Source organism: Stigmatopora nigra, chromosome 3 (assembly GCF_051989575.1).
Source record: "Stigmatopora nigra isolate UIUO_SnigA chromosome 3, RoL_Snig_1.1, whole genome shotgun sequence".
Taxonomy (NCBI): Eukaryota; Metazoa; Chordata; class Actinopteri; order Syngnathiformes; family Syngnathidae; genus Stigmatopora; species Stigmatopora nigra.
The window spans coordinates 16,184,245-16,204,110 of NC_135510.1; the positions used below are offsets into that span (position 1 = coordinate 16,184,245).

General features: G+C 36.4%; 1 protein-coding gene across 2 annotated transcripts in view; it reads right to left on the minus strand.

Moving 5' to 3' along the window:
- Positions 1 to 3,453: 3,453 nt before the first annotated feature.
- Positions 3,454 to 19,866, minus strand: part of chst8 (carbohydrate (N-acetylgalactosamine 4-0) sulfotransferase 8) — a 166,210-nt gene continuing 149,797 nt past the window's right edge. For both annotated transcript variants that reach the window (XM_077713403.1, XM_077713402.1), the window contains exons 3-5: positions 10,560 to 10,597; positions 5,597 to 5,737; positions 3,454 to 4,684 (exon numbers count right to left, since the gene is read on the minus strand). In XM_077713403.1, the coding sequence (XP_077569529.1) occupies positions 3,998 to 4,684; positions 5,597 to 5,737; positions 10,560 to 10,597 (866 nt within the window). In that variant the 3' untranslated portion in view covers positions 3,454 to 3,997. The remainder of the gene's footprint in view (positions 4,685 to 5,596; positions 5,738 to 10,559; positions 10,598 to 19,866) is intronic.

Sequence of the window (19,866 nt, forward strand, 5' to 3'; positions counted from 1 at the left end):
GTATACTTTCTATTTTGATGACTTTTTCTCTTCCTAATTATAACATCACATAAAGACCGGTAACATTGTATCAAAACAATATCATTTACTGCATTATGTAAAGACAATTTTTGTATTTCAATGGAGTTAGCATGTTGGTGTGGCCCTTTAAGAAAAGAAATAACCCAAACTTGTGTATTAATTTGTTCAACAAAGTCTATAAATGTGTGAAATGTGCCTAATATCAATGAATAATCACATACTTTTATTAAAAACATATTTTTTTAGGAGTAGAAGCAACGCAAGGTCAAAGATTTTCCCACAAAAACAGATTAATGAGAAAATTATCATATAAAAAATGATAATATTTGGTTGTTTGCCCACTAGGCGGAAAGCAACATCTATTATGCTAATGAGCGAACACGCAAAAACTGAGTAATTTGTTACAGAATGATTAAAAATTGTGTTAGAAATCTACCAAACACAATTTGTCTTTTCGGTTATTATTCTCATTTTTTTTTTTTAACATTTGGTGGCAACAGACTGGCATCACAATCAATGACAATGAAAAAAAATTCACAATAGAAGTACTGATAATGTTTATAATCTATACGTGTGTGTGTGTAGATAGAGATATATTAGAAATACATAGAAAAATATAGTCATCTGAATGCCCATTATACAATTGTACACAATAAACAGTGTTGATTTAAAAAGCTTATAGAAGGCTGCAGACTGGGTGCCAGACATACAATGTGTAGATTGTGTGGTTTTGGGGGTACTTGGGGGTACAGAGTTACTGACTTTGCAGTTTACAGGACGTTAATGGGGAGAATTTTTGTTGTTGTTGTCATGGGGGTTTAGTAGGAAAGAAAGCTAAGCACTTTATTAGTGGCGGACAGAAACCTCATTAAAATGTTGAATTATTATTATTCTACATTGCTCTGAGTGTTGCACTGATACCTTTTGCTCTCGATACCTGGCCAGTGATGATAATCTACCAATTCCACGTATTGAAAATAATAATAATAAAAAATAATATATATATATTATACATATACATATACACATATACACATATATACATATATACATACATATACATACATACATATATAACTATATGTAAATACAAATCTATATATATGCATATATATATGTACATACATATATATATACATGTACATACATGTATACATATATATGTACATACATGTATACATATATATGTACATACATATATAGTTATATATATATACATACATATATACATATATGTACATACATGTATACATATATATGTACCTACATATATACATATATATGTACATACATATATAGTTATATATATACATACATATATAGACATATATGTACATCCATGTATACATATATATGTATATACATATATATATATACATATATATATATATATATATATATATATATATATATATATATATATATATATATATATATATATATATATATATATATATATATATATATATATATATATATATATATATATATATATATATATATATATATATATATATATATATATATATATACATACATACATATATACATACATATATACATACATATATACATACATATATACATATATATGTATAGACATATATATATACATATATACATACATATATACATACATATATATATATATATACATACATATATACATATATAAATATATGTACATACATATATAGACATATATACATACAGATATACACATATACATACATATATATACATAGATATACATATATACATATCATATATACACATGTATATATAAATACATACACATGTATGCATACATATACATACATATATATTTGTATACATACACACACAAACACCTTTTAAAGTACAAAATTACTGCATACTCACTTGAATGTAAAATAGTTGCGATCTCGGGTGGGTCAGACACTGCTTAAAAACCTTTGTGAAACAGGAAAAAATAAAAACTAATACAAAACTTGTGAATGCACAGTTACTGCAATTATAGAACATTAGTACGTTAGCTTAGCCTTTGTGCTAATCACTTTTGCCAGGACGTTAAATCCTGACTAGTTTAACTATTTGTCGTTAATCTACCAGTTCAAATGCTCTAAAATGGAAAATATGAATGTTAAATAAACAGACTTAAAATGTCAGTGCAAAACACCACAGGACTTCCTTTATAGTCATGTTTACCTTTACTGCGATCTTTGTTTTCTTCTTCTGTGGTGTTTGTAATCAGCGGCCATCTTGGGAAGAGCGACAAACTCTATATTGTTTGTTTGTTTTTTTTACAACATTGCTCGTAATTGGCAACCAAAAACCTAGAAACCAAATCTAAAAGAGTACATAAAACACAAAGTGTGGATTTTAGTGCCATATCTGTCCAAGAGTATGCGTTTTTAGCTAATGTGGTGGTTAGCCTTGATGAATTTTACCCAGCAACAGTATATAACTAAAATAAAATAAAATACAGTGTGAAGTAAAAGTCACAAGAAATGATTAAAGGCAGATTGAAAACAAATACAATCAAATTGAAATGTCAGAGTTCTATTTTTAGTACAAAATACTACTAAAATTCGCATATCATTGCTCACCGTATCCTCACCTTTTGTCTTTTAAGATTGTCAAACATCCGAATGTGAATTATTTGCATGACAACACACTTTGGGAAGTCTGTAGCACAAAAACAGGCAGCAACACGTTGTACCCTGTAAATACCTGGACCGTCCACGTTAATACATCCAAGTAACGCGCAGTATTTTCAAAAAACATGAACGTACAAAAAAATGCTACTTTAAACGGCACATGGCTCCAGAGGGGGGCAGCACTGGACACACTGGAGAAAGCGCACGGGGGGTGGGGGGATTCATCTTGTCAATTTGGTGACTGCTTATCAAATATGCATTTTGATACCCATTGATATATAGATAGAAGTACGCAAAAGTCAAGTAGGCAATGCAACTGGTGGAAAGGCATTTGCGATTACTATTGTGAGCTAAAGCAAGACAATTTAAAGCCAGTTGAACACTATAAAAAGTATTTTGGGAGATAATTGTACTTCTATGATGTGAAAATTATAGGTATTGATGTTGAATTTAGGTGTTTATTATTAATAGATGGGACGAATGTTAAAAGAACAATGTCACACAAACATAATCTGTATTAAAATAAATTGTGACCCATTTAAAACGTTTGAACTTCATTTGTGGATAAATTCAGAGCTGCCAAATACTTAAAAAAGTCCATAGTTTACGATGTTAGTCTTGACCAAATTACGAAATTTGCGTTTTGTATAAAAAATGCGAATCAAAAATTTCAAAAATTAAAAAAAATATCGCATTTTTTTTCCAGTAATTAACATGATTTTTTTTTGCAAGAATCAATTATTGAAAACTAATTGAAAAACATTAAAAAATAGATAATAGAGAGAAAATTTGCTTTACCTACTACAACATTTTTAGCATTTGGCAGCTCTTTATATTCATCTTAAACACATTCTAATTTGTGTGACATGTCCTGATGTCCAAGTTGCACATGAGCTAACAACCGGTAGCTATTTTTAAATCTAGTAAATTTCTAAGATGGCCGTTTTGGGCGTTACCAATCAACATGGCTTTAAATTGTACACGTATAAACATATTCGCGAACAAAACCCCAATCCGCATGATGTATTGGTTGATAACATGAGTAGTTAAGGTGAACAAATCCTACTCGATACCGATTGGCCACAGAGTAAAATATCCAAAATCAATGTCCTGCTCTAAACCCACTTCTGTTTTACATCTGTTTTGCCTTCACGTTATGCCCATTCACGTTTTTTTTCACTTCCCGACGACCGTACATAAAAACGGCCTTGTTAACAAAACCAAATGCAGCATTACGCACAATTTTGCATCATTAAATTGCGCGTACAAAGGTTCCAAAACGTTCAAATCCGCTGAAAGCAATGCAGTATAACTTCAAAAGTGCCCAAGTGAGTTTCTCAGTATAAATCCGGGAAAGGTTTAGAATAATTAAACATGAGAAAATCCAATTTGTACAAATCGTACAATTGCTGCCTCTTCACCGAGTCCAGCTGGGACATGTACTTCTGCGTAACGCTAAGTGACGTCTTCTCATCCGACGGATTACGGTCCTTCAAATTGGGCAACTTAAGGTCAGGTGGCGCCCCAGCCAATCGCAAGAGCGAATCAGATTCCTCCGACATGTTCTCAAACTTTCCCACAAAATCGTAGTCTATGTGGCACGGGTTGCAAAGCCGATTGGCCGCCTCCCAGTGGATGTCTTTACTGACAGATGATGGCATATCCAACAAGTACTGCACGAACTCTAGGAACGTCACCCCGTCCCCGTACTCCAAGGCCAACTTGGAGGCATTGGGCCTGTACTTGGAAATTATAAACCTTCCGAATAAGGTGTGGTAGTAAGCGTTGTGGTTCTCCAGTTTGTCCCTATAGGCCGATACTAATCTCTCCAGAGGGTCTCGCACAAACATGAATTTGGTGTAGTTGGCTAGGCGTTCCATGATGCCTGCTTGGTCAAATGTGTTGAGGGTCTTCAAGGGAAGGTCTTTATAGGTAGCCTTGTGGGTTATCTTCTCGATGTCTGATGCATGGCCTGATAATACTAGTAAAATCCGTTTCCAGTTGGAGCAGGCGACTTTGGGCACCTATGGAAGGGAAAATATTACATAGTTTATACTCATACTGTAAACTCAAGATCTCACCTACTTTGTTGTTGTTTTTTGTTGTGGTTGTTGTTGTGAGGATGCTAACTAATACTCCAAAAGTCCTTAAGATGACTTTTTGTCTCTCTGACCGGATTAATTTGAGTAGTTAATGAATTAGAGTATTGTGTGTCAAAGTGGTGGCCCAAGGGCCAAATCTGGTCCGCTGTATCATTTTGTGTGGCCCGGGAAAGTAAATCATGAGTGGAGGCTTTCTGTTATAGGATCAAATTATAATGAAGAGTATAGATGTATATTAAATTTCCGTATTTTCCCCCTATTAAATCAATAATTGTAATTTTTTAATCATTTTTTTCTGTTTTTAGTTCAAAAATCATTTTGTAAAATATAAAAATATAAAAAAGCTCAAATAAACATTGTTTTAGATTTATAAAAAAAATGAATATTCGGGGATTTTAATCCAGTTCTTTTAATCCATTTATTAAAAAAAAGTAAATATTATATCTAAAATGGTCCGGCTCACGCAAAATCAAGTTGACTTTAAAGCTATTTAGCTTAGCTATCTGTATGTCAAGTACACTAAAATCATTATATATGTAGTTAAATTTAGTCAAGTCCAGTTTTATGTAAAATATTTGTTTCAGATGACGTCGCAGGGGAGCTAATATGGTCCACTTTACTTAAAATAATGTGTGAAGTCACTGTTTCCTCTGTTTTAAAAGCCTGTTGGGCCGCCAGGCTTCTCTTATCGTCTCAATACATTTTTAGGACTTTTGAAAGTTACCACCAAGATTGTTTTGAGATTTTAAACAAATTAGATAAGGGGATACGGGAAAATGCCCCCAAAATTTGACTAATGCATGTATTTCTTCAGTGGGTATTTTATTTTTTTACCTGACAGTATAGGATCTTGTACTTGTCCTCAACATAGATATGATTCACATGATGGCGTGTGATGGTCTTGGACATGTTACTCTTGTACTTGCCGCACATGGTCTTGATCAAATGGCGACGATCTTGGATGGTGGTGGGCGCCTTAAATAATAAAATATTGAATTATTTTTGCTCAAAAGATGAACTGATTTTACATGAAGTAAAATTTATTATTTAAAGTTTATTAGGAATCCTCTATTATAGTCACAAAAAAACTATATTATGCTTTAAAAAAAGCAACCAAAAAAACAAATAAATGGGAAAAATATCAAACTACGGAACGAATAATTAGCAAATAAAGCAAAATAATCCTCCAAAAATATCCTGAACACATCAAAACTAAAACCATAGTAAAAAAAATAACATTTCTTCTTCTAATTTCCTTCCTCAACTATATTTTCTACCTAAATAAAATGTTGTCCTCCATCACAATACCCCCTTTCAAGTTGTATTTATTATGTACAGCACTTTGTTGCAGCTGTTCTTAAAGTGCTTTATAAATAAAAGCACCGCCATAAAACTATATAGCTGTCTTTACAAGACCCCCCAATAAAAACACCATCAATAAAAACCATAAACAATGCTACCTGACATCTTAACCAAAGGTTTATAACTCATACATGGAGCCAATCAATATCCCACAACAAGGACACGGATCAATAACCTGATCAACTGTACTCCATGTCGACAAGTGCTGTTATGTTATGCAAATTTTGCACATATAAACTACATTTGTGTCATTTGGGGCTCGGCAATGTTTTATTTTTATTTTATTTGGGGAATTATTCCCAAATATTTAATTGAATTCCATGAAAACAAACAATGAATCAAATATAACATTTGATTCATTGTTTGTTTACATGGAATTCAATTACCGTATTTTCACGACTATAAGGCGCACCACATTATAAGGCGCACCCTCAATGAATGACATTTTTTCCATATATAAGGCGCACTGTATTATAAGGCGCACTGTCTATTTTGGAGAAAATTTAAGATTTTTAAGTGCGCCTTATAGTGGTGAAAATACGGTAATTGCTATTGACTTCCAGGTATGAAGCACTCCCTACTTTACAGTCACCTCTAGAGCCAGCCATTGTTGATGTTTTGGATTTTTTTGTATGAAATCTTGCAGGGGGGAGGAGCTATATGATGGAATATTTTGTAAACTATGATGGCAACTGCATATTTAACAGTATTGTTTCAGTTCAGGCGTTTGTTTTTTTAATATCCGACAGTGGTGGTTTTCAGTTTTTTCCATATATAAGGCGCACTGGATTATAAGGTGCACTGTCTATTTTGGAGAAAATGTAAGACTTTTAAGTGCGCATTATAGTCGTGAAAATACGGTAAATATTTGGGAATATTTCCCCAAAATAAACAAACCATGTAAACAAACAATAAATCAAATATAACATTTGATTCATTGTTTGTTTACATGGAATTCAATTAAATATTTAGGAATAATTCCCCAAATAAAATAAAAATAAGACATTGCCCAGCCCCAAATGACACAAATGTAGTTTATATGAGCACAATTTGCATAACATAACAAATCAAATTCACATATATTGCTTATAATAAGCAATATATATGAAATTGATTTTGAAAATCTTGCCTCCAGATGGTAGTGTTTCACTTTAACAATGGAAATTTATGAGGTTCAGGCGAGAATAGGTGTCATATGAAGAAGACGTAATAGCAAGTTTTCAATTAGCATTTCCTCGCGGCTAATGTGGAGGATGACATTTGATTCCATTTAAATGCTTTGATTGTGTCATGAAGTCAATGGAATTATTTTACGAGCATGGCCAGACATCGACATTGATCTGGCTGGCCTAAAAGGGCAACAAGTACTTTCCATGAATAAGAATAAAAGTCTTGTTGTAAATCTAAATATTTCATGCATCATTGTATTATAACTACTATATCATTATAATCATGTTATCTGCAAAACTATTTATGAAAAGGAAATATCTTAATAGGTTTTATTTCATTGATTTTGGGACTTTTGATCATTTTCCTGTTTAATCAGACTGGGAAATATCTGATTTTATTTTGAAGGATCATGTTTCGCTTATGTTCTGGACCTAAAGAAAGGATCATAAAAAATCTATACTGGAAAAAGTAAAACTTGCTAGAAGTTAGCTTAACCGTATTTTCTCGCATATTAGTCGTCTTTGCGTATAAGCCACACCCTTAAAATTGTGTTAAAATGATTGAATTTTACAATTTCTCTCGTATAAGCCGCCCTGGATTCATAATTTTCACCTCCATATTCATGCTTTTAATAGGAAGTACAAATGTGTTACTTTAAAGGGAAAATCTTAAAAAAATCTTCCCATGTGGTATTTCTGAGGTACTATATAAAATAGACAAATTCAAAAAGGAAGTCATGTGAGCAGTACAACCAGGAAGTGAGTCCGTAGCGGCCCCGTTTGTCATCCCTAGCCAATATGGCGGCACCATGAGCGAAAAATGGCAGTTACAAGTGAGTTTTTTCACGTTTTATGCAAATTTTATGCAGGTTTTCATTCATAGACATTAAAATTATTTTTTTTTAGCATTTTAACTGTTTACCTTTTCTCTATTTTGAAATAAATGACCGTATCGGCCACATTATCTTGCTTTATGGTATTCCGTCTTTGTCACTTTGCAGTTTCGTGCATGTCAATTCTAATTTATGCGCATATAAGCCTTACCCTCGATTCAGTAATCATTTTTTAGCGACAAATATGGCTTATATGCGAGAAAATACAGTACTTTGAAACTTAAGTAGAGATAATTCAATCACCAGGGAAACAAAAACACACAAATACATTTTTTTCCCATTCAGCCTGAGGTTTGAACCCTCTGAAATGTGAGCCATACATGCAAACCACTCAATCCTTATGCCGTTGTGTAAAATTTTTGTCCGTTGTTGATATTGTGAAGATTATAAGAGGTGCTTTGCACGACATTTTCCTTTCAACAACGCCGGTAGGATCGCTAAATAAAAGCCGCTCTCCACACTCCATTATCCATTCAGTCAATAAATACTTTCAATCCCTGAAATAATTCTTTAGAGCTTCGGTTAAAATTGCGGATGCGTGATTTGTTTGTTTTGTGGTTGCATGAATCCGAATAAAAAATCCTATTTTAAACATTAGCTTTTAAATTACTTTTGGGAAACTTTAAATATAGATAAAAAAAAACCCTCATATAACTTACAAACTGTAAAAATACAGTTTCAATGCTTTTACATGCTTTGAATGCTTCGTTTTTATAACATTTTGGTTATTTTTCAGGGCTTTATCTGCCAAAAAATCTTACAAAATATCACTACAGAATTGCAGAAACACATTTTGATAGAAAAGTATGAAAAGTGACAAGATCGGAACCTTATTTGATCCCAAAACAATATCAAAGCACTGAATGTCAATCTTTGTATGTCAATTTTAGAAGTTCTCGCATAAAAAACAACTAAAAAAAACATAAACTTGGCTCAAAGTGGAAAAGGAAAGCAAATATTTATTCTTTAAAGCAACCAAGCACACAATTTAAGTGAGTTTTTGAGATGCTGACGTTAATGCCTGGTGACAGTGAGCAAGTCTACATGCGTAGTGTGTGCGTTAGCCTTCAATAAATACGTTTCCCATGCGTAAAGTTTAACAAAAATACAGGAAAACCTAACAGAATTGTCTGCTTTTAAAACCCTGCAAACGTTGCTCTTTGCATCTTTTCATGAAACATTCCTAGCCGAGTTTAAACCTTCATGAAGATTTTAATTTTAATTATTATATACCTATTATATACACTTCGTAAATCGACTATCATGTATTCACATGGCGGTTTGGATCCGCCAAATATTTACAAAATGTTAATAGTATAGGAACAATAATACAAACATGAAATGTAGGAAAAAAAAGCTAGTTACAATCGGAGAGTATTTCACCGGCCACTAGGGGGCAGTGTATAATTTACGCAGTTATGACATGCCGTTTTTGAGTGAATTAATCTACCATTCGGCATAGCAAAAAATAGGACGCTAACAATAGGAAGACGTTTTATATCACTTTTAGTAAGACAGTAAATATGGTTGCTACGTTTCACAATCGTTTGTATGGATTTTTTTTGATTTGCCTAAATAATATTGCCTTAAATATGAATATTATCACAACTAGTACAGTAAATTTCGCAGCCCCTCTTCTCTCTCCCCTCTGCGAAATCTGTCTAATTTGAGTACTATTAAACACATTTTAGTACTATGAAACCACTAGTTATTTCTTACTCTGTTAATAGATGGCGAATTAGAACAAATAAAAATGTTTTTTTCCAATAAAACATCCTGTTTTAGGTGTTTTTTCAGAGGGGTGGAACAAATTAATTTGTTTTTAGTTCATTTCTATGGGAAACTTTCATTTGAGTTAAGAGTAAATCGACATACGAGCTCAGTCTCGGAATGAATTAAGCTTGTATCTCGAGGTACTACTGTACTACAGAAAGGATTTTAAAAGTCTAAATAATATATATCAAAACACTGTCTCTATATCAGGGTTAGTCACCGATTTCGGCAGATTTCGGAACCTTCGCATTGCGATAAACGAGGTATTACTGTAATCCACTCCATATATCATATGTGTCTCATATTATTTCTTGTTGAATACATTCAGCAATTCTCGCCACCCCTTTCCCAACAAACAACAACTTGGACACAAAAACATAAGTCTCTTAGCGTGGACACGATTAAAAACAACGGGAGTCATACGCTAACGCAAGAAAGGAAGATAAGATGCGGCGTTAGCTGCTGCGCCAGGTCAACGACTCTTACACTGATGCCATCGGACATGCTGAGAGCAACAAGGCCCACAATCGCTCCCTTTTCAGTAGATAAGTACGCAGGTATATGTGTGTGTGTGTATACGTGTGTGAAATAAACACATACCTCCCTGGGCTGCTGCATAGTTTCACCAGGCTTCGTTTCTGGGGAAGAAGTACAACAAAGTAAGTAAAGAGCATGTAAAATATCGTATTTTCACGACTATAAGGATCACCGCATTATAAGGCGCACCACATTATAAGGTGCACCCTCAATGAACGACATTTTTCCATATATAAGGCGCACTGCATTATAAGGCACACTGCATTATAAGGCGCACTGTATTATATGGCGCACTGTCTAGTTTGGAGAAAATTTAAAACTTTTAAGTGCGCCTTATAGTCGTGAAAATATCGTAATTGCTATTGACTTCCAGGTATTCACTACTTTACAGTCACCTCTAGAGCCAGCCATTGTTGATGTTTTGGATTTTTTTGTATAAAATCTTGCAGTGGGGGAGGAGCTATATGACGGAAGATGTTGTAAACTAAGATTGCATCTGCATATTTAACAGTATTGGTTCAGCTCAGGCGTTTGTGTTTTTTTTTAATATCCGACAGTAGTGGTTTTTCGTTTTTGGTTTTCAGTTTTTTTCTATATATAAGGCGCACTGTCTATTTTGGAGAAAATTTAAGACTTTTAAGTGCGCCTTATAGTCGTGAAAATACGGTAGTCCATTGAGAACCATGGAGACATCTGGCATAGGGTTTTTATGGTCACCATAGTGACAGGTGGTAGTTTTATTAGCAGTTATGAGGAAGCGGAAAACCGACAATGTTTATTACTCTGGACATTTTTTTCCGGATATGACCCGCAACATATCCTAAAACCAGCTGTCAACTAATCAAGCTGACAGTTCTAAGTGGGCCTCCACGCCTGTTGATGGGTTGTAGTCGATGGGAAAGGGGAGGGGGTGTGTGTTGGGGGGGCTTTGGTAGGCTTCCACACCTTTGCTTAAGTGGCTTGTCACTTCCAATTTGGAGGGTGGAAGTGATGGATAAGAAACGAAGGGTGGGAGAGTCGGAAATCCGACAAAATTGTTCAGCAGTAGACGGGCTAGTTTTGGAGATTGGGGGACAGCGTGTCACTCTTTTTGATATGCACCATATTTATGCTATTTATTTTAGCCTTGGGAAACTTTTGTGACATGTCAAAACAGTCGTAGAATAGTTTGAAGGGGGATTTGCAAAAAGACCAGGTATTAGAAACTGATGAAATTTGCCATATTAGTAACCAGGTAGTTTTGGAATTAGCATCATTTTAACAAAAATTCAATAGGAAATGACAAATGAAGAAGAAGCATCCCGACAGCATCTATGAAAAATGAATAATAATTTTGCTGGAAGTGACCTGTAAGTAGCCTAAAATACCAATTGTGCTATGAGGCCCAATAAAAACAAAATACTATGGAATTATTACAATTGCAGTACCCCAAAGTAGCATGACTGGTCTTTTGGTCGCCGGTCTTTTGGTCGCCGGTCTTTTGGTCGCCGGTCTTTTGGTCGCCGGTCTTTTGGTCGCCGGTCTTTTGGTCGCCGGTCTTTTGGTCGCCGGTCTTTTGGTCGCCGGTCTTTTGGTCGCCGGTCTTTTGGTCGCCGGTCTTTTGGTCGCCGGTCTTTTGGTCGCCGGTCTTTTGGTCGCCGGTCTTTTGGTCGCCGGTCTTTTGGTCGCCGGTCTTTTGGTCGCCGGTCTTTTGGTCGCCGGTCTTTTGGTCGCCGGTCTTTTGGTCGCCGGTCTTTTGGTCGCTGATCTTTTGGTCGCCGGTCTTTTGGTCGCCGGTCTTTTGGTCGCCGGTCTTTTGGTCGCCGGTCTTTTGGTCGCCGGTCTTTTGGTCGCCGGTCTTTTGGTCGCCGGTCTTTTGGTCGCCGGTCTTTTGGTCGCCGGTCTTTTGGTCGCCGGTCTTTTGGTCGCCGGTCTTTTGGTCGCCGGTCTTTAGGGCGCTGGTCTTTTGGTCGCCGGTCTTTTGGTTGCCGGTCTTTTGGTCACCGGTCTTTTGGTCGCCGGTCTTTTGGTCGCCGGGCTTTTGGTCCCTTTTGGTCGCCGGTCTTTTGGTCACCAGTCTTTTGGTCGCCGATCAAATGTACTTAGATATTAAACAGTCCAAAATTTGTCATTTTAAACAATGTCAATGTTGCTTTAATTGTGATATTTTTGCAAAATGTTCTCATAATCAGCAAAAAATATTATCCACTCCCCTTTATTTCATTTTACCAAGCACATATCATTTCTCCTTATTTTTCTATTTGTCACTTTGCCCATTAAACTCCTTGTTTAAACAGAAATGTGAGAAAAACCCCAACTAAAAAACATCTACAGATTTGTTTTGGACTGCCCTACTCTTATTATTACCATAAAACGCATTGCCCTATGCACTGTTATTTCAAATTAGCATGAGAAAAAAGCGTCGTCTTCAGAAGAAAAAGGCCAAGGAGGCGATACACGTTTATATTTTCCAATCTTGTTTTTGTTGCAGCTGTACTATTTGATCTCCTCACCCCTAATGATCGTTCATGTAGGCTATGTGAATCCATCTTAGGGTGTAGCCGTTTATGAAAACGCATGAATATTTAGTACGGCAAACACACACAAACGCTTGCGTAAGGGGAGGGTAGTCAAGGCTGGGTAGGGGGGGGGGGATGCATTTACAAAAGCGCCTGCTAACACGATGAGCCCCTCAGACGACCATCACGTCGACGTACAAGGCCGCTTATTGATCTTGAAAGGCCCATCGAGGTGGTAATTGAAATCTCACAAGGTCTAATTGCTTCCCTCTGGAGGTTTTTTTTTTTTTAAACTCCCTCCCTCAGTCGTTTTTTTCCAAAGCTTTGCGCCTCAGTGTGTTTAACTTTGAGACGTCGACTTCTGATGACATTGTATCGAGTTTGTCCAGCAATCGTGTACAGCAGGGGTTAGGGAAACTATGGCTAGGGAGCCATATGTGGCTCTTTTAATCGGTGTACCGTATTTTCACGACTATAAGGTGCACTTAAAAGTCTCCACAAGATATGTTACAAGTCTTTTAGAAGGAATCTTCTTCAGGTACACGGTCCTATTCCCATTTTTACGGCCCGTCAAGCATGCAAAATGGTATTTGAGCTGCTGTGCAATGGTATTTCCACTGCTCGTTCTGGTGGAAATGCTACAGTCATTTCAAGTTTGGTCACATTTATTTAGTCCTCACATTGAGAGGGTCGTCATCATAACTTGGAGTAGGAAGGGGCTTCTTCGTCACATAAAGTGAGAAAACACACATCTAGCCTTTAAAAAATGCTCTGAGCATCATGATCTGGCATTTAACTGGGTGAGTACTCTATGGTATTTTTCAGGGTACTATCAGTTTCATGTCATTGACATTAACAGAGTTAGAGTTGTAGTGATCAACATCGTCAAGGTCAGATAAAAGACTTTATGGCGGCCATGTTCAGATAAAAAACAGACAAAAACACGACTAAAACTGAATCCTACAAAAACCAGGTCTTTCCCCTGGAACAATCAATTCTAAATACGATTATTTACTGTATTTTCACGACTATAAGGCGCACTTAAAAGTCTTACATTTTCTCCAATATAGCCAGGGCGCCTTATAATACAGTGCGCCTTATATATAGAAAAAACAGAAAACCAAACATGAAAAACCACCACTGTCAGATATTAAAAAAACACAAACGCCTGAACTGAAACAATACTGTTAAATATGCAGATGCCATCTTAGTTTACAACATCTTCCATCATATAGCTCCTCCCCCACTGCAAGATTTTATACAGAAAAATACAAAATACAAATATCCAAAACATCAGCAATGGCTGGCTCTAGAGGTGACTGTTTAGTGAGTGCTTCATACCTGGAATTCAATAGCAATTACCGTATTTTCACCACAATAAGGCGCACTTAAGTCTTAAATTTTCTCCAAAATAGACAGGGCGCCTTATAATCCAGTGCGCCTTATATATGGAAAAAATTAAAATGTGCCATTCATTGAGGGTGCGCCTTATAATGCGATGCATCTTATAATGTGGTGCGCCTTATATATGGAAAATACCGTATTTAGCTTCTACAGTCAAATTTGAGATATAATAAGGCTGGAAAACAACAAAATATGTACTGACACTGATAAATGCAAAAAAAAATATTGAATAAACAATAGTACTTCAGCCAATAGTGGCCTCCACGCAGAATAAAACCAAAAAAAAAAATCCTAAAAAAAAAACTTACTGTATTTTCACGACTATAAGGCGCACTTAAGTCTTAGATTTTTCTCCAAAAATAGACAGGGCGCCTTATAATCCAGTGCGCCTTATATATGGAAAAAAATAAAATGTGCCATTAATTGACGGTGCGCCTTATAATCCAGTGCGCCTTATATATGGGAAAAATGTCATTCATTGAGGGTGCACCTTGTAATGCAATGCGCCTTATAGTCGTGAAAATACGGTATATAAAAAAACGCCTTATATAAGCTCCTATTGACCCATTCATAGTAACATTTACACACCAATGGTACTACTGCAAAACCACTGAGGGCAAATTCAGGTTCATTGCCTTTCCCAAGGGTATTTCAAGAGTGGCCAGTCATACACAGGAATCGCTCCAATGACCCCTTCAGTTCTGGGACAACTCGGGTGACCAATCGCGCCACAGGGTCTGAATAGAAACAGCTTTATTTATATTCTTCTTGTTCTTTCTTAGTTTCTTTTAAGACTAACTGGATGTCAAACTGTGTTTTTAATAATTTCATGGTTGCAGTATAAAATATTGTAAGGAAAACATTCTATATGATTTCAAGCAAATTTCATGGTAGTGGGAGATGTGCAAATATTGTGCTTTGTAGGGTATATTTGGTTAGATTTAATAGCAATTGTTTGATTTCAATTTCACACTCGGACAATTCTTTGCTATTGATTTTGACTGTGGCAATGTAAGCAATGCATTATAAGAATTTTCTGTAGCACAAGTAGGGGACTAAGGGTCAAATCAGGTCAGGTGACTTCATAGATCTTGCCTAAGTAGATTTGGAAAAAATCTAATTACTGACCTCGACATACGAGTGCCCGGACATACGAGCAATTTGAGATACGAGTACAATTTCGAGCAAATATTTATCTTGAGATACGAGACAAATTTTGATATACAAGCACACAGCGGACGTGAGATGCTGCTCATAAGAACATCATGGCAACTGTCTTTTTGGTCACAACTCCCTCGTGTAATGTCTCTTCGAGCACTGGGCGGAGCTTTGCATTTTTTTTCAGTGTTTTTTTTCCCCGTTAGTCAGTGCGACTGGCGGAGCTTTTTCGCTAATATGAGAGGAGTATATACTACTTCTTGTTGGCAAGTGGTCGTGCGTTATCCTATTGTGAGGACATTTGTGTGCATCATTTTCTGAATATTTTGAAGGGAAGACAAAAGTAAACAACCCTCGATAGGTTGCATCTGAAAGTCAGAGTGGAGGCGGGGCCAATAGAGCCAACCCGGGATAAAAAAGGCATCAAAATTTAAAACAAAATTAGAATTAAGTTAAGTGTAAGGTCAGATTAAATTTATTTTTGAGTGTGTCTACATCGTAATCCAAGTTCATTCAAATTAGTTTATGGTATGTTACGAGCCCGTTGCCATGCAAAAAGTGTCAAGTAAACCTACAGTACTACTATTAGGTGAATATCCAATCCGATTAGCCGTTGAGCTAATGACACAACCAAAACCAACACATAAAATATACCTTGAATATTTGTCCTAAATGGCACCAACAAATTAATCTATGAAATTAACACGAATGCTATTAGAATGGTTGGAAGATTTGTACTACTGTCTTAAGCTCCAGCACCCTTCAACCCTGACAAGGACAATCAGTATTGAAAAGGAATGGAAAAAATATTTACATATTTTTAAATTTTGGAGAAACTGAAAGTTTTAAAGAAAAGTGCATGGTTTAAAAGAAGTATATGCAACAATTTGAGTATTTTCCAGAATTCCGCCCTTTATTTCCCGCTACATTAAACCTTGAGAGTCTCACCTCTCTGCAGGGCCCTGACAAAATCTTTTGAATATTCATGCAATTGATACGAGGGCCGTATCATTAACGTTACCATCCTTCCCCCCTCGTGGAGTCCTCTGATGAAGCTACACATCAACCGCTATCTATTTCGAGGAAGGGGCGGACAAAAAGGACAAAAACAATGTCGGAATAATGAGCTTGTTATACCCAACGAGGCAAGAGAGATTTAACAAGCCAAGGCGCAGATGGAAAGGGTTCTTTCAGCTCTTAAGTAGCGTTCCCGAAAATTCTCATTAGTCATTCAATTGGATGGTGGCTCAACCAACTCTTAGGATGTTGAAGGGATTGCGCCAAACGGGAAGGCCTGTGTTAAAGTCAATTCTTTGACAAAATGGAGATCAGTACAATAGTTTTAGACCAGACATGGACAAACTACGGCCTGTTTGAGTTTGATTTCCCTTCAAAATATTCCCAAAATGATGCACACAAATGTCCTCACAATAGGATAACGCACAACCACTTGCCAACGAGAAGTAGTATATACTCCTGTCGTATTAGCGAACAAGCTCCGCCATTCGCACTGACTAACGGGGAATTTTTTTTTAAAATTGTCTCTTATCCCAAGATAAATATTTGCCCAAAATTTTCCTCAAATCTCGGATTGCTCGTATGTCGGGCCACTCGTATGTTGAGGTACGTGACGGGACGTTTGGTCGCTGGTCAAATGTACTTAGATATAAAACAGTAATTGGATATTAAAATCTCTCTCACTTAGATAATAAACTCTGTCTCTTAGATATTAAACTCTCTCTCATGAATATAATTTTGAGAGCTGGCTGCAACAGTAAACTCTCTGTCAACATTTGACCGGTGACCAAACGACAGGCGACCAAAAGACCGGCGACCAAAAGACCGGCGACCAAAAGACTGGCGACCAAAAGCCCGGCGACCAAAAGCCCGGGGACCAAAAGCCCGGGGACCAAAAGCCCGGGGACCAAAAGCCCGGGGACCAAAAGACCGGGGACCAAAAGACCGGCGACCAAAAGACCGGCGACCAAAAGACCGGCGACCAAAAGACCGGCGACCAAAAGACCGGCGGCCAAAAGACCGGCGACCAAAAGACCGGCGACCAAAAGACCGGCGACCAAAAGACCGGCGACCAAAAGACCGGCGACCAAAAGACCGGCGACCAAAAGACCGGCGACCAAAAGACCGGCCACCAAAAGACCGGCGACCAAACATCCCGCGACCAAACATCCCGCGACCAAACATCCCGCGACCAAACATCCCGCGACCAAACATCCCGCGACCAAACATCCCGCGACCAAACATCCCGCGACCAAACATCCCGCGACCAAACATCCCGCGACCAAACATCCCGTGACCAAACATCCCGCGACCAAACATCCCGCGACCAAACACCCGAGCACCATCGAAGTACCACTCTACTTGTAAAAATCCATTATTCTTCCCGCAAATATTACATTTTCTTCAACACAAAAACACAACAACATTCCCTTCCCTCATTTAATTCCCTGACTCCATCTTGAAAAATGTTCATCCCATTTTTACAGGATCCATTGTAAAAAAATAAAATAAAAAAGACCAAGCTCAATAAAAAATAACGACTCTTTGCATCAATTCCAAAAGGTTGTAACACATCTTCCAGTTTAGAGGCCATTGTTAAATCAGAGTAAATTAAAGACGGGGCCACATAGGATGAGAGTAGAAAACTCCCGGAAATGAGCCGCTCAATTATTTGTGGCGTATTCGATGCCACGCAAGTGTGCATTAAGTCGTTATCCATCCTGACCTTTCTCAGACCTTCTCTACGCAATTTCCTCCTTCCTTCTTTTTTATAACGGTACCTCCGAGGATGTGGCAAATAGAGCCATCTATAAAACATTTCTATGCTGCTCTAAACCTTTGAACTCTGACTCAAGTGCAAGGCCACTTTTATAAATCTTTAGGAAGAAGTTGCAGACCCGCGCAAATCATGGGAAGCCCTTCATTAATGTTGCATGTTTCATGGTCATCGTGATAGTAAAAGTAGGTAATTCGTTTTATTTATTGTACTAGTGGGAATATGGGCTTGTTAATTTGACACTTGGAAATTATGTACATGCTTACTTACATCATTTGATTAACTTATCTGCTGTGAAATGTATGGTAAACTGTAGATTATGTGTTGTGGTAGTTAGTAAGAGAAGTTTTAGGGAGTTTGGGGGAGGGCTCAAGATCTCACCTACTTTGTTGTTGTTTTTTGTTGTTGTTGTTGTTGTGAGGATGCTAACTAATACTCCAAAAGTCCCTACGATGATTTTTTTGTCTCTCTGACCGGATTAATTTGAACAGTTAATGAATTAGAGCAGTGTGTCAAAGTGGCGGCCCGGGGGCCAAATCTGGCCCGCCGCGTCATTTTTGCGGCCCGGGAAAGTAAATCATGAGTGCCGACTTTCTGTTTTAGGATTAAATTAAAATGGAGAGTATAGATGTATATTAAATTTCTTGATTTTCCCCATTTGAAATCAATAATTGTAATTTTTTAATCAATTTTTCGTGTTTTTAGCTCAATTCTTTTGTAAAATCTAAAAATATATAAAAAAAGCTAAAATAAAGATTGTTTTAGATATATAAAAACTGAATATCCTCTCTGAAAAGATTAATTTGAATAATTAATGATTCTTATTGTTGCCTGCAGTTTCCGAGTTAGCCAGTAGAGGGCATGTCTGCTATTTGTGAGTGCTTATAATAGCTGCTAAATTTCGTTAAATTTAAATGGCTTTAAAAAAAATGAAAAATACTCTTTAGGAGACATCCAATCCATTTTTACTGCCCATTTTGATGTTTTTTGTAATGTAAAAACATTAAAATATTCAAGCATAAGCACACAAATATTCATATTTTTACTATTATTCACTATATTATTTTTGCTTACCATGCAACACCAAAACACGACGACTGTTAAGCCACAAAGAAACTATTAAAATTGAAATAGGAGTTGCACAGAGTAACAAAAATATGGAAAAATAAAACATAAAATAACACGAAGGAAGATAGCAACCCAAGAAGTAACAGAGCCCAATGGTCATGTTAAAATTCTCTCTGATTCACGATGTTTTGCTTTTAACGGCACGCATGCTACATTCAAAGTCGACCACTGTAAAGAAAAAAAACCTCCAAAAAACATCAAACCCAATTTGTACCCTATTTAATAATATCCAAAATGGGTTGTCCTTATTTTTTTCTTTTTCTACATTTCAACATACTAATTAATTATTCATTCAAATTTACGCACAGCAGGAGTGGAAAGAACATGGATGAAAAAAACATCATGATTCATTTCAACGGATCGTTCTTAAGGTGCATTCAAGGATATC